The 13,811-nt window shown below is 45.6% G+C and overlaps 1 protein-coding gene across 1 annotated transcript in view; it reads right to left on the minus strand.

Moving 5' to 3' along the window:
- LAMC2 (laminin subunit gamma 2) overlaps positions 1-13,811 on the minus strand; it is a 95,516-nt gene that overhangs the window by 51,569 nt on the left and 30,136 nt on the right. The window contains exon 2 of the mRNA XM_069232048.1: positions 393-587. Within this exon, the coding sequence (XP_069088149.1) occupies positions 393-587 (195 nt within the window). The remainder of the gene's footprint in view (positions 1-392; positions 588-13,811) is intronic.

Here is a 13,811-nt window from a genome sequence, read left to right on the forward strand (position 1 = left end):
CTAGTGTTACCAATGACGGAGCTCTATGATCATCGGATGTGTCACTACTGCCAGACCACTAGGGTAATCAGATGTGCCCCTAGTGCCAAACCTTTGTGGTCATCAGCTAGTGACAGACTTTTGGGGTCATCAACTTGAGTCATTAGAGACACTTCACTGGAATCATACGCTTTTGCCATCAGTGACAGTCCTTGGGGTCACTGAATTGTGACTTAGTGACACCACTGGGATCAACAGCTTTTACCATTATTAATAGATCTCTGGGGCTCACTCCTTCCTTGTGTCAACATTAATACAGCTGGAAGCGCAGGTCAGGTTGCACCTTTTGACTGCCTCTGGCAAAGGCTTATTAGCCTTAGAACCAGACCATCCTCTCACTAGAAGTGACCCACCTGAGAGGTTGCAGTTGCAGAGCCGGCAGACATCTCCATTGCTGTTTTGTAAGCGGTGATAGCCTTCCTTGCACCTTTCACAGTGAAGTCCGTCTGTGTTGTCCAGACAATTGAGGCAGCGGAATCCATTCCCAGTCTGTCTCCAGAGAGCACGGTCGAAGATGCATTGAGTGGACTTCCCATTACAATCACACACTACAGTTAAAGAGAGGGAGAAAGAAGACAGCCGGTTAGTGGAAACCTAGAACACCAACACTAGGAACCTAAGGCAGCAAAGACTAACATAAGATGAAAATACCTACAAAGTAACAAATATGTACAGGCAGCAAAGGCCCCAAAGCCTACCCCAAAATACCAAGCAATAGCCATTATCTACACCCCACTCCTTGCCCAAATAAAGATACTCCACAGCAGTAGCAGACCTGCCAAGTCACACAGTGTCACTCTGTGTCATACCACATAGGCTCCCTTCACACAATTACTCAAAGAGAAGCCAATATCACACAGTGGCAGGAAAAACGAGCTGGAAACCACTGCAAAGAGTGGATGCCCAGCCCGTTTATTATTTTTTATTTTAGAGGCTTTTAAAAGACAATGTCCATTATCGGGTGTGAAAACACCCCAGGACATTGGTACCAGCCTCAGCAGGCTTGTTATTAGGAAGAGGGGATTTGGTGAGGGGGGCACAGAAGTGCCTCCTAGGCTGTTCTAGGCACAAGGCCCCCAAACCTCCAAGGCCACGCTCCCTCTACACACAGTGATATTTTTCTTAAGGTTGGCAGGTCTGCAGTAGTCAATGCCACCCTTGTAACATAAACAACCCCCATGAACAGAAGAAAAGCAATGCATTTAAATCTCACAAAAATAATGTGACCAGATTGATGAGAGAAAAGTGGAAGACTGCTGGAGCTGGCAGCAGAAAAAAACGGGGAGCCAAAATGAAGCGTGGCTTGTCTGAATGGTAGGATTCAGACTAAATTGTATTATGTGTTAGACATGCCTCTTGGTCAAAAGAGACGCAAGATGCTTCACGACAAGACATGCCATCTGGCACTTCACCTCCTAACAGTGCAACTCGTTGAAGTGCTAGGGTAACTGGATCCACACTTTTTATAAGATTGAGAGTGCCCTGCATCTCAGTGATGCAAAAACTCTAAAGAAATCTGAGTTTCCTGTAGCAAAAGCCTGCGGTCCCACATGCGGCCACTCCAGTAGGTACAGTTGCTAACTTAATCTATCTAGGTCGAGTCAGTGCAGCACACGAGGTTCGAGGCATCTGCTCTCTCTAGTGAGAAGTACTACTAGGAGGTGAAGTGCCAGATGGCCTTTCTTGTCCTGAAGAGACCCATGTACATGGGCTAAAGGGTTGAAACATCGACAAATGTATATGAGATTGTCTATAACACAAATTAATTTTGCAACAAGAATCTGTAATAAATGAACTACCTGCTTTGGAATTTATGAACTGAAATAGATACCCTGATTATATGTAAGCATCATTGTAAATATTGCCTTTTAGACCTGGCATCCTTAGGGTGGCCTTACCCTAGACTTTTTGCCTTTCTCCTCCTATTGTTGTGACCATTTTTTGTTGGCATTAGGACTCTGAGCATTTTACCACTGCTGATCAGTGCTAGAGTGCATGTGCTTCTCCACTAAAACATGGTAACATTGGTGTAACCACAATTTGCATATTTAGTTTATCTGTCAGTCCCTTGTAAAGTGACATACCATATAGCCAGGGCCTGTAAATTAAATGCTACTCGTGGGCCTGCAGCACTGATTGTGCCACCCACGTGAGTAACTCTGTAAACATGATTGAGGCCTACCACTGCAAAGCCTGTGTGTGCAGTCTCACTGCCACCCTGACGTGGCATTTAAAACCTCTTGCCAAGCCTTAAACTCTCCTTTTCTTACAAATAAGCCACCCCAAAAGTAGGCTCTAGGGAGCCCATTTGGCAGGGTGCCATATAAGTAAAAGGCAGAACATATATGTTTACGTTTTCATGTCCTGGTAATAAAAAAAACTCTTATAGTCGCTTTTCATTACTGTGAGGCCTGCCCCTCTTATAGGCCAGCATTGGGAATTCCTCCCAATAACTTTAAGCTGTAATTCCTGATCTGAGGGGAGTAGCTGCATCATGTGCAATACAGTTGGAATGGTAGTAATAAATCCCCCTTATTGGTAAAGTCGGATTTATTATTACTATTTTCGAAATACCACTTTTAGAAAGTGGACATTTCTCTGCACTCACTGCCCTGTGTGGCTACAACCTATCTCCAATACATCTCTGGCTGGGGCTAGGGGACAGCTACACTTGTGCATTCCCTTTAGACAGCCACGACACAGGGTACTCAGCTGCATCTGCATACTGATGGGTCTTCCTGGGGAGGAGGTTAGGAATGGCTCACACTTACACCTCAAAGGGCAGTGACCAGAGTCCACACAAAGGGGTTGCTTACCTCCCACTGATAGTCTGCTGCCAAGGATGACCTGAAAGGGGGACCTGTGCACATCACAAGAACTCTTTGTAGTCATCCCCCACATTAAGGGCACTTTCTAGTATAAGTACTGGATCCATGTCCCACTCAAATCAGTACACTTCTGGACTCAAGGAAACGCAGCTGGAGTAAAGGCTCCTGTGCATCAGGATTGCCACTCTGACAGGATTGACTGCTCCTAAGAACTGCTGCCCTGCTTTGCTGTGCCTCCCTGCTGCCTGCTAATCTCTGCCCAGTAGCCCATGACTCATTCACCAAACCCAGAGTGACTCCAAGCGGCTTTTGCTTTCCCTTGCCGCTCGCTTGTATCGTCGACCACCTTGAGCGGCCCTGCTAAACTTTGCGACTCGCTGCTTCAATCACTCCAAGGAGCTTTGCCAAACTTTGCTGCTTGCATCTTCAATCGCCCAGAGCGGCCCTACTAAACTTTGCCGCTCACTGCTTCAATCACAGCAGCTTTGCCAAATTTTCCTGCTTGCATCTTCAATCGCCCGGAGGGTCCTGCTAAACTTTGCTGCTCGTTGCTTCAGGCACCCCAAGCAGCTTTGCTAAACTTTGCTGCTGGCATCTTCAGTCACCTGGAGCGGCCCTGCTAAACTGTGCCACTCACTGCTTCAATCACCCCAAGTGGCTTTGCCAAACCTTGCTGCTTGCATTTTCAATCACCCGGAGTGGCCCTGGTAGCCTACGCCACCCACTTTCTTCAAGCACCTGGAATCAGCCTTGCTAAACCCGGCTGCCTCACAGTTCCCTGCGGTCCCCACCTACTTCCTTGGTGAATGCGCCATGAAATCACTCAACCCCTCCCTAAAAGGAGCGCAATCTGGAGATTACCGCAATCTTTGAAATCAAAGCGCACTCGTGCCAAGGAGTCCCCGGCACCATCTCTTCTATCTCATCATCGATTATCAACCTTGTTTTATTTAATTGTGCAGTGCAAATCTTTAACCATTTACGATTTGGATCTGTATTGTTGGATCTGTATTGTTCTCATCTTGAATTAACCAGATGAACAAGATTATTGTGTGTGTATTGCGCAAATACTTTACAAATTGCCTTCTAAGTTAGGCCTGCCTGCTCTGCGCCAAGCTACCAGAGGGTGAGCACAGGCTAATTTATGTTGTGTAATTGACTTGCCCTGACTAGTGTTGTGGTCTCTACTTGGACAGCGTGCATACCTCTGCCAACTAGAGACTCCATTTCTAACACTGGCCAATATCACACTCTTGACCACTATGTGTTCTGCACTTTTTTTTATTTATTGTACGTGTTAAATTATACCTGTTCCTGGAAAATAAATGTTGATTCAATACTTGTATGAAGAGTAAGAGTCACATTGACTGTAAAGAAAAAGAGCCCTACAGAACCGTTTTTTTTGTTTTCTACAGTGGATACCCCAGTTCCTGATATGGGCAGAAGGACTGGGCCCTGTGTATTGAGTATACACACCCTACAGGGGTTCATGAACAAATAGGCACATTTTTAAAAAAAACTTTAATTCTGAGCACAAGGCATGGCCAAAGGTCACACCCTGTGACCAGAGCCTACTAGGCTACTTTCTTTGAGCAGGGGGATTTAGGTGCTGATTGTGTCCAAATGGCCTTGTTGGGGTGGAACTTCTGCCACATGGTTCCAGAAAGGGTGCACTCCTGCCCCTGTTCTAAGTGTGGAAAATCTCGGAAAGCCTCCGTAGGTTATTGATTTCTCGCCTCAATGAACATAGCAATCAAACATGCTCAGTGAGGACCTCCATTTGCAAAGGCCTGAGACTGCAAAGAGTGGCTGTGAAATCAGGAGGGTCTCCCAAGTGCACTACTTCTTCTGAGAAGGACTTCTGTCCTCTCACCAAGTTGAGAGGAACAGGTGTATCCATTTGTAGAAGAAAGACTTTCTCCTTCAAGGGTTGAGATGAGGTGTGCCTAGTCCTTCACAATGGGTCCTTTTATCCATTCATGTGGGGCATAGGAGGAAAGTCCATATTTACTCTGCATGAATGAAGTAGGGTATGCATGAAGGGTGTGCACAGTGTTCTATTGTATGCAGACAGGAACTAATTTCCATACTCCCATGTATGGATGGCTGACAAAATGGAGACGGAAGGTGAGACAGGTTCTTTGTTAATTGAGGGAATGCCTTGAAACATTCAGCAGCTTCTTTGAGGTGAGTCAGGCCTCAGAAGCTGGTGAGTGGGGAAGTGATCTTCCTTTGAAGGGCAAAGGCTGCCTTTGGCTGCACCTTGCCCAAAGCTCCTAAAACAGACAGTTTTGTACAGTAGCGGGTGGGAATATGTCTCCCTGTTTTGAGTTTTTGTTTTGCATCCTCAACTAGGGCATACTAAACTCAGCCAACTCAATCCTCCCATCTCAGCAGTCTCGCTGAAAGGCCCACAGGGAGGATCAGCCTAAAAGGAACAGTGTGGATCCACCACCATCTCTGAAAATCTCAAAGTGTGCCCCTGTCTGCCCCAAACAGGACCTTGAACTTGCTTGGTCCTTCTCCCTAGCCTGAGAGTGTTTGCAAGGGTAGCCAGTGAGATTTAAAGCTTCAGTCCTCAAAAATCACATTGAAAACTATCTAGAGCCAAAGAAAGATTTTACTTGAATTATTTCCAAGTTCAGAGCTTGTTGGCATTTAGGTCATGTCCATGCAGCTCCGTGGGTGGCACTGATGCAAGAGAAGTCAACCACACCAATCTGAGCCACGACCCCTGTTGTGCCACCACCTCAAGAACATTTGTATAATGACAAGAGGTTTTGTAAATACTGACCTCATGTGTGTTGCTTTCTGAGCTAGAAATAACGTGCTCAGTGGCTTGATGAATGCTGTCTCAATTCACTATCAGACCAAACCCTGGTGGTTTCAGTGCCCAGGCACTGTATTTATTAGTAGTCCCTCAATGAGGACTCCCATAACCTTGATATCTCCCTCTCATAAGCATCAAAGTTGAGCAGCTGAGTGGGTTCTCAGTTGTTTGGGTAGGGTGAGGGGCAGCAGGCCCGGGTACCAAAAAAGGGAATACCTGACTATCCAGGCAGTGCAACGTTAGGTCGGCTCATCGAAAAGAAGTCTGTGGGACAAGCAGCAGCCTGGGAGCAGGGAAGAGTCTAAGAATGGGTCTCACGGTCTCCTGGTTGAAATCACTCCCCAGAGAAATGGGAGTTGAGCTTCCTGGCTACATTCTAAAAGCAGGGCTGCACTATTGGTCAAGGTCAATGTGCTGTAATTTACTGATAATGAAAACCTTGTGTATAACCCATAGGAAGAGATCTGTTTATAGAGCGAGGCCTGTCTCCTATTATTCGGTTGTTTCTCAATGTCCTTCATACTGTTATGTGTGGTATTTAGTTGTATGCAAAACAAAGGATTTTTTTTCTATTTACAGACTACACACTGACTGGACACTGATTTATTATTACTTTGCCAAGTTGAGTTCTCAGTCTTTTGCTCACACAACTTCCCTGAGTAAGTGATGTCTGCTCTGCTTCACTACCATGAGGGTCAAGTGCTGAGTGGGTGTACGCGGGGCACAGTTTTGGGTTCAACAGTGTGGAGACCCCAGAACATCAGAGGCTAAAGGCCCCACGTGCCAAAATTTCAGTCCAGTAACCCTTGACTGTCCTATGTCCCCAACCAGTTCCCACCGGTCATTTGCGGCATTGTGAATCTGGTGGGCAAGCCCTTTGACCATGTGCAGTGGTGACCACCGAAGAGCAACCGGAAAGGATGGAAGATAAATGCCGAGTCCAGCACCCACTAGGCATGAACATAGATTGTATCCAGTTCGTCCTGGGAGAGAGAAGGCAAAAGGCCATGTCCAACATCAAGAGAGCACTGGACACACCTGAACTAAAAGCTTTGTGTTGCCTGTGTCAGATATCTTTTTAGGGTTATTCGGAGTTTGATGAAGCTGGAGATCTGCAGTCAATAAGGAGTGCTACCACCTGGCTCCTCCCCCCCACTTCCCTGTTCTACTTATAGTTAGGGGAAGTGCTGAGTTTAAAACACCAGAGCTTCAACTAGCTCTGCCAGAGCCTTAGCCAGGCAGCTCATCTGCCACTGGGCTTCCAGGTCACAGTGCCATGTTTCCTGCCCTATAAAGTAAAGGCAAAAGGCCCTCACATGCAGGGAGAATCTCCCTACGCTCTAGTGCAATTGATTTCCTGTTTTCTGAAAAAAAAACTTCCGCATTAGGAGCCAGTTTTCAGAAAACAAAAAAAGATTGCCACAGCAGTACATGAAATGATGGCTGTTCAGCAAAGAATCAGTGCCTAAGTGGAGCCACCGCTGCAATAGCTGTGGTGAAGGCACAGGGCTTCCCGTCGGCTTCGTGGGCATCTCTAAATCTAGCAGGCAGTTCTCCCCCAGGGGACCAGAGACAACAGCCTCCATTGGGTCGCCAAGCTGCCCACAAGGGTTTTAACGAGCCCCTTAATCCATACCCAAGTGGGAATTAAGGAAACAATACTGGGTTCAGCTACACCATTACTAGTAAGTGCTGGTTTAGGGATAATGGGCACAAGGAATGGCCAAAGGCCATCTTATTTTTCCTGTACCTGATAGCCATTGCTGCAGGTTGTCCCCAGTGGGTAATGGGAGCAGGGGTGCTAAAGGCAAGGTGCGGCCACAGGCCAAGGCCTGTTGGCCACTAGGCAAGGCCACACACTGTGTGTATGGCAGGCAAGGGATGCAGACAAATTACTTTCTGGTGTTATGGTTAAATGTGTAAGAGAAAAACTCTTCCAAAGCTCTAGTCATGACCTTATATATGACACCTCAGATGCAGACAAGATCACAGACGATATCGTCGGTTGCATCATAGGTGGCATCACATATGACTTCACCATTGGCATTATCTACGGCATTAAAGAAGATTCAAATGGCTGCACTCTTTCAAACATGTTTGCTAACGGGAAATGTAACACTTGCTTTTAAATAATTTCAGCAAGGACATCTAGATGTTGTCAGTGGGCCTTGCAACTGCATCATTGCATGTCTGTGAAAACATCCATCAATTACAAGTACAACTGTAGCAGCTCTGCTCTTCTGCAAATGTAGTATCTTAAAGAGCAAGGGCATCTTCCATTCTGTATTCTGTTTGAAGCCACAGCCCATTGCCTAGCCTAGCCCAGCGGCCACACCTGATTGTCGTGTGAAGAGGTGTGCAATTGTGTGTGACACGGTAGCACCGTGTGACAGGGCAGGCCTGGGTTGTATACAACTGGTAAAGTAAAATTATGGTTACAAACCAAAACTGAGCCTCTAACCTCGAAACTAGCCATTCGAATCATAAATTGCAACCTGCTATGCGCTGCTCGTGATCACACAATGACATCTTAAATTATATTATTGATAACATCTTTGATGACATCTTAATTCACATCAGTCATATCACTGATGAGATCACATGTGACATCACCAATGGCGTCATCGGTATCATCACTGATGTGGACACCTATGAATGCAAGAAATGGCATCAATTCACACATGAAAAACAATTTTTGAAGGTACATTTGAACAGCTTATTTCCTCTGCCACTATTGTACTATCATGCGATTGTAGGAGGTGTCCACGTATTCTGCAACATAAATGAATAATGAATAAGGGGCACACTCCTGTCAGGCTCATACAGGTCGCTGCCTACCAAATAATATGGTGGCCAGTGCCTTGACAGACGCCCAGGTTTCCACAGGCGAGATAACACAACTACAGATGAGTGACCTTCCTCCAAGCAGGGTGCTCTCGAAGTTTCGGGCCCCAGAGTGTGATTTTTCTACCTGGAGTGTCCCATTAGTGCAAGCTAACCTCATACACACTGTCCATCATAATATCGGTTCCGGGTCAGCACCCGTTGAGTGACCTTCCTCCTAGCAGTGCTCTTTAGGGGTTCTCCGAGCTGTCGTACTGCCCCCCGAACTATATTCTCTCAGTGTTACGGGCCCCTTCATATGCCCCCTCTGCCAGCAGTGCCCTTTCAGTGTCAGTGTGATCGTTACCAGTCCCTGCGGCACCCTGGCAGTCCTAAGGGGCCCCCGTCCTGTTACGATTTTCCCAGCAAGGCCCTCTCTTGTGTTGTCATCTTCCGCCCAGCAGTGCCACAGAGCCACGGCAGTTTGTTACTGAATTCGCATCTCAGGGCTGAGGCTCTGCCCAGCAGCCACTCTCTCTCCAAGCCCTCAGCAAGTCGGTGTGATCCAGGGCTCCCCGCCAAAACCCACGGGTTCGAACACGACCATCAAATTCCTCGGCCCAAGCAGTTGCTGCATCGCCCTGGATCACTTCACATGATCTCACTGACTCTGAGGTCCGCCCATGCCTGCGTCTATCAGCTACAAAACATTATAAGGGGCACATCTACTAAATTATAGCGCAACGCAGCACAGCAATGTGTTGTGCAAGCGAGAGAAAACAACCAAGACATCATCACAAAATAGAACGAGTGTGTGAAAAGTTTCAGCACTCCGTCCATCAGCTTTTGTGCTCCTGCAGAAAACAACAAAAAGCCATATTTATTAGGAAGCATTGTCAAAGTAAATAGGTCTGGCGGCGGTCCTTCGCCCCACCCTTCTTGCTTTGCTACCTTCTTTCCACTATTTCTGTACTTTATTTCATCCATCCTTTCTCCTCTCTATCCTTCTCTTTATCCTTCCTTCTCTCCTTACTTCTTTGTGTTTCCTTTCTTGCGTTTTCATCCATCATCCGTCCTTCCTTTCATCCATGACCCTCTTTTTCTCTATCTTTTAATCCTCTCCCCGTCCACCCATCATCCTTTCTTCTCTCCAAGCTTCACTTCATCCTGCTTGCCATCCATCTCGGTATTCATTCATCCACCCTCTCTCCATATTTTTATCCAGGCACCCTTCTCTCCACCCTTCATGCATCCATGCTCCATCCATCCATCCATACATCCTCTCTCCATTCTACTCTCTGTCCTTCCTAGCCATCCCTTACACACTAAGAGAGCATATTTATTAACTTCATGGAGACTAGAGTCTCCTATCAAAGTCAAAGGAACTGCCAATAACTTAAAAGTTCCATGTTATACAGCACTGCCCAGTGAAACTCATCTCCACTTAAGCTGCCACAGTGGTGTGTTCATGATGGCCCTGCAGTCTGGTGTGCTGTGAAATAGCAGCAGTCAAACAAAGGCCGCTCTAAAAGGAATTTACAACAGCGTGAACAGCAGACTAACTGATAGCTAGAATGTGCCTTGTGCTCACATTAAAACATCATGAAGAGCTGGTAGAAAGCACCCTGCTATAACATCAGGATGGAAACACAGTTTGAAATGGTAACACTAAAATAAAAACAAACAATGGCACTGACGAGAACTACTTTTTGTTTGAATGTTCTCCTCATGAAAGGGCAAAATGTTCTCACTTACAGTGGCAGTGGGTGACTGGCCCATGCATTATGCTGTAGTGGACAGAGGAAAAAAACGAATGATTCAACAACAGACCAATATAGGAAGAGAGCTGCCTGAAAACCACCGTAAGTATACGATGCATGTCATTTTAGTAAAATCAAAAGGCCTTGGCTAACACTAGTCCTAAGAAAGGCGTTTTTCTGCTCCATAAGCCTTCGTTGGTACACAAACAAGCTGTCCGGTATCACCCACATCCATTGAGCTATAGTGCAGAGGGCTGTGTAAGCTGTATAGCATAGAGTTTGTTCTTTCAGTACAAACTCACGTGCCTAGACACATTTTAAAACATACCACACTTTTTTGTGTGCTGTACAGTGTTGGACATTTTGAGAAATAAAAACTTTTCTTCTTTACAGTGTCTGCTTTACAGGAAGTCATGCCATGCCATGCTTTACAGGAAGTCGTCGCTAGTGGGAGCAGAACTGGCAGCCCATTGGATAGTAGCCGCCACATCCCTTAGGGTAAGAAATGGGCATAAAAGCGGTACCTTAGACACCCACACCTCAGATCCCAACTTTACCGGAGAGACAGACTGTTCCATAGATCTAGCAAACAATGGCTGCACCAACGACTGGGCTGCAATCGCTTCTTCTTAGGCTAACAAGGATAGGTTTGTGGTTGTGGTGCCCCGCTGAAGGAAAAGTCAGCCCTGAGTCCCAGACAACGAAGGAGACACCAAGAGTGAGTTGGCCGACTTCCTGTTATAGCCACAGAGCCATAAAAGCTGAGAAGCCTACTCCTTTGAGAACCCAGTGCCAGGAAGCCTGATTGCCGAAGGATGCCGAGATGCAGCCTGGGAGACAAAGTCCCAACCCTTTAAGTCTGCTGCACCTGCAAGAGTTGTTGGAGTGCGGTTTGTTTGCCCAGCATGAAAGTTACTGCATGTTAAAGGGAACTGGACTTTACTTGGACTTTGTGTGACATTGATTGCTGAGGCCAAAGTCATTCCTCGGTATTCGTGGACCAAGGGTTGGCCACAGGAAGAACCCTGACACTGGTTCAGTATCCTCAACATCCTTGAGCATCTTCAACATCTTGTATCCCTTGCATTAGGACCACTCCATTGATTATCATGGCTGTTCGCCCATAGACTCCGGAACTGTACTGGTGACTGCTTTTCTTATAAGGTAACTGTTCAACTGCACCCTATTAGCCCCTGTGACTGGCTCCCTGCCGAAGTTGGTAGCCACAAGAGCACTCTTGTAGCTGATTTTAAGTTATAAGTTGTGGCTATCCCTAAATTGCTAGTCACAATAGATTACAATGATTTATTGGGCTAAGTGAAAAACTGTGATTTATTGTTTCTTTTAAAATTCATATCTCTCTGGTGGATTTTTGTCATCAAGGTGTGTAATTAAACTTAAAAATACAACCTATTTTTATAAATTGTACCAGATTTTTATTGTGTGCATTTTCTTCCTGTTCAACTGTCTTGGTACTGCTTACTGATTTACACCTGTTCCTTTGATACAGTCTGAATACTCTGAGCCACAGCTACCCAGGACTGAGGAAGGGTTTTACAAACAAACCTGACTGGACCTGATATGGATTTGTGACTTTATGATACTGTAAGGTAGCACAACCACAAAATTTAACAAACCACTTTTCTGACAGCCGGAAATGCATAAATCAGTCTCAACCGCTCAAAAAGTATCTAAGCATGATTCTGTTCCACTGATTTCTAGCAAATATGTCCTGTTACAGAAGGGACCAAGCATATGCAGATTAGTAATGGCCACACTCCTTAAATAGCAGTCCATTATGAAATGCTGTACCACATCTCTCTGAAGCAAAAAAAAAAAAACAATATAACTGAATGACACTCAGATGAATACCCATTCATTAAGACTGATTTAAGTGTTTCCATTTTCGCTTGGTGAAACTCCCTGATGCTCAAATTTCTCCTCACGGTGAGGCCTAGTAATGTTAAAATGCCTTTGTGGTTGCCTATGGAGGGGCCATGTCCTTGCAGTTCAGGTCCGCATATTGCATATTGTTGGTCTTAGTTTGTTTTGGTACATGAGCAATGGATTTCCACTATTGGTCATGTCTGATTCAGGCATTCCCACCCACAACCATTTTGCTGCTTAAACACCCCTCCTTCAGACAGCACTGCAAAACATATTTAAGGCTGCTTGTGTTCCCACCTGTTGAGAAGGAGAAAGGTCATCTGCATAGCTCTGGAGAGCCTGGGCCTCTACCTTAAGGTCATTGCTGCTACTCTGGTAAATTGTGCATTCCCACCGTCGCACATGTGTTGGCACTGATGGATTTTCTGTGATTTTAACTGTGACTCAGAGCAGGGCTCTCTGGTCTGAAAAGGCATATCGTGCACCCTCCTTAGAGATCATGACCATTAGCTCAGCAGACTGTTGTGGCAGGCCAGGCCTTTTTCACTCCCCTAGTTGAGAGCTACTCAACTAGTAGCTGGGTTACTTTGCTTTGGGGTTTGACACTAATAGCAGAACCCCCTCCCACTGCCTATGAGGAGACTGGAATACTTAGAGGGAACACTTCAGCTGTCTGTGATAAAATGGACAGGGTCCAAGAGTTGTTTTACAGGGCCTTCATCCTGAAATAGACAAGTATTTGCAATGCTAATAGGTATTGGCTTCTGGCTTTGCCAGTGCTTTTTGCTGTTCAGCACTGGCAAAAAGAAAAAACAAAATGTTTATTGTCCAAACCTTGGAGCAATGATGCAAACATGCCCATGCAACATTGCACGTATACACACATGCATTACAACACAGTGGTGGCCATTTTTTCTTTTAAATGTCATGTTCCATGATGGCAAGCAATCATCTCTAAGTAGTACATTAAAAAAAACTGTAAAAGTATGCAAAAGTGTATAATTTAGGAAGGAGTGGCCCGGCAACAATTTGCAACTACCAGACCCTCTATACGAGGGAAGCAACAAAGGAGCAACAGAAGAGCTGGGGCAGTGGGGTGGGTTTAACAAAAAAACAAACAAAGTGTGACAGGGAGGATTGAGGGAGCAAAGGACTTGCTTGGAAGGGGTCGAGGTTACACAGATGGAGCAGGGATGAGGACTTTAGGGCGGAAAGCAGCACAAAGGTAGGAGAAAACAAGAAAACATATACTCCATGCACTGGTGAAATAAAAATAAAAAGTAGTTCCCTGATATGGAGCCATGGACGGATACATGTCATTCATTCAGAAGGTTAGTAAATAAATTATGTTTAAGGGGTCAGCCAACCACAAGAGGATGGAAAGCCATTGATGAGAAGCAAGCAAATAAGATTGACAAGAAGGCCAACAAATGGTAAGCTAAGGGATGACCTAAAGCCCACTTTAAATATTGCTATTCTACACAGTAGGTTATTAACAATTAGAAGCTGTCTCTACGCAAGACCTTGCAAGATAATAAAGGTTAGTAGTTGTTGTGCTCCAGCCAGCAACTTAACCTTAAGACCTTTGAGACATGATGGTCCTGGACAGCACCGCTAAAAAAGAAAGAAAAAAGGTGTGATGCC

The sequence above is a fragment of the Pleurodeles waltl genome, chromosome 4_2, assembly GCF_031143425.1.
Source record: "Pleurodeles waltl isolate 20211129_DDA chromosome 4_2, aPleWal1.hap1.20221129, whole genome shotgun sequence".
In the NCBI taxonomy this organism is placed as follows: Eukaryota; Metazoa; Chordata; class Amphibia; order Caudata; family Salamandridae; genus Pleurodeles; species Pleurodeles waltl.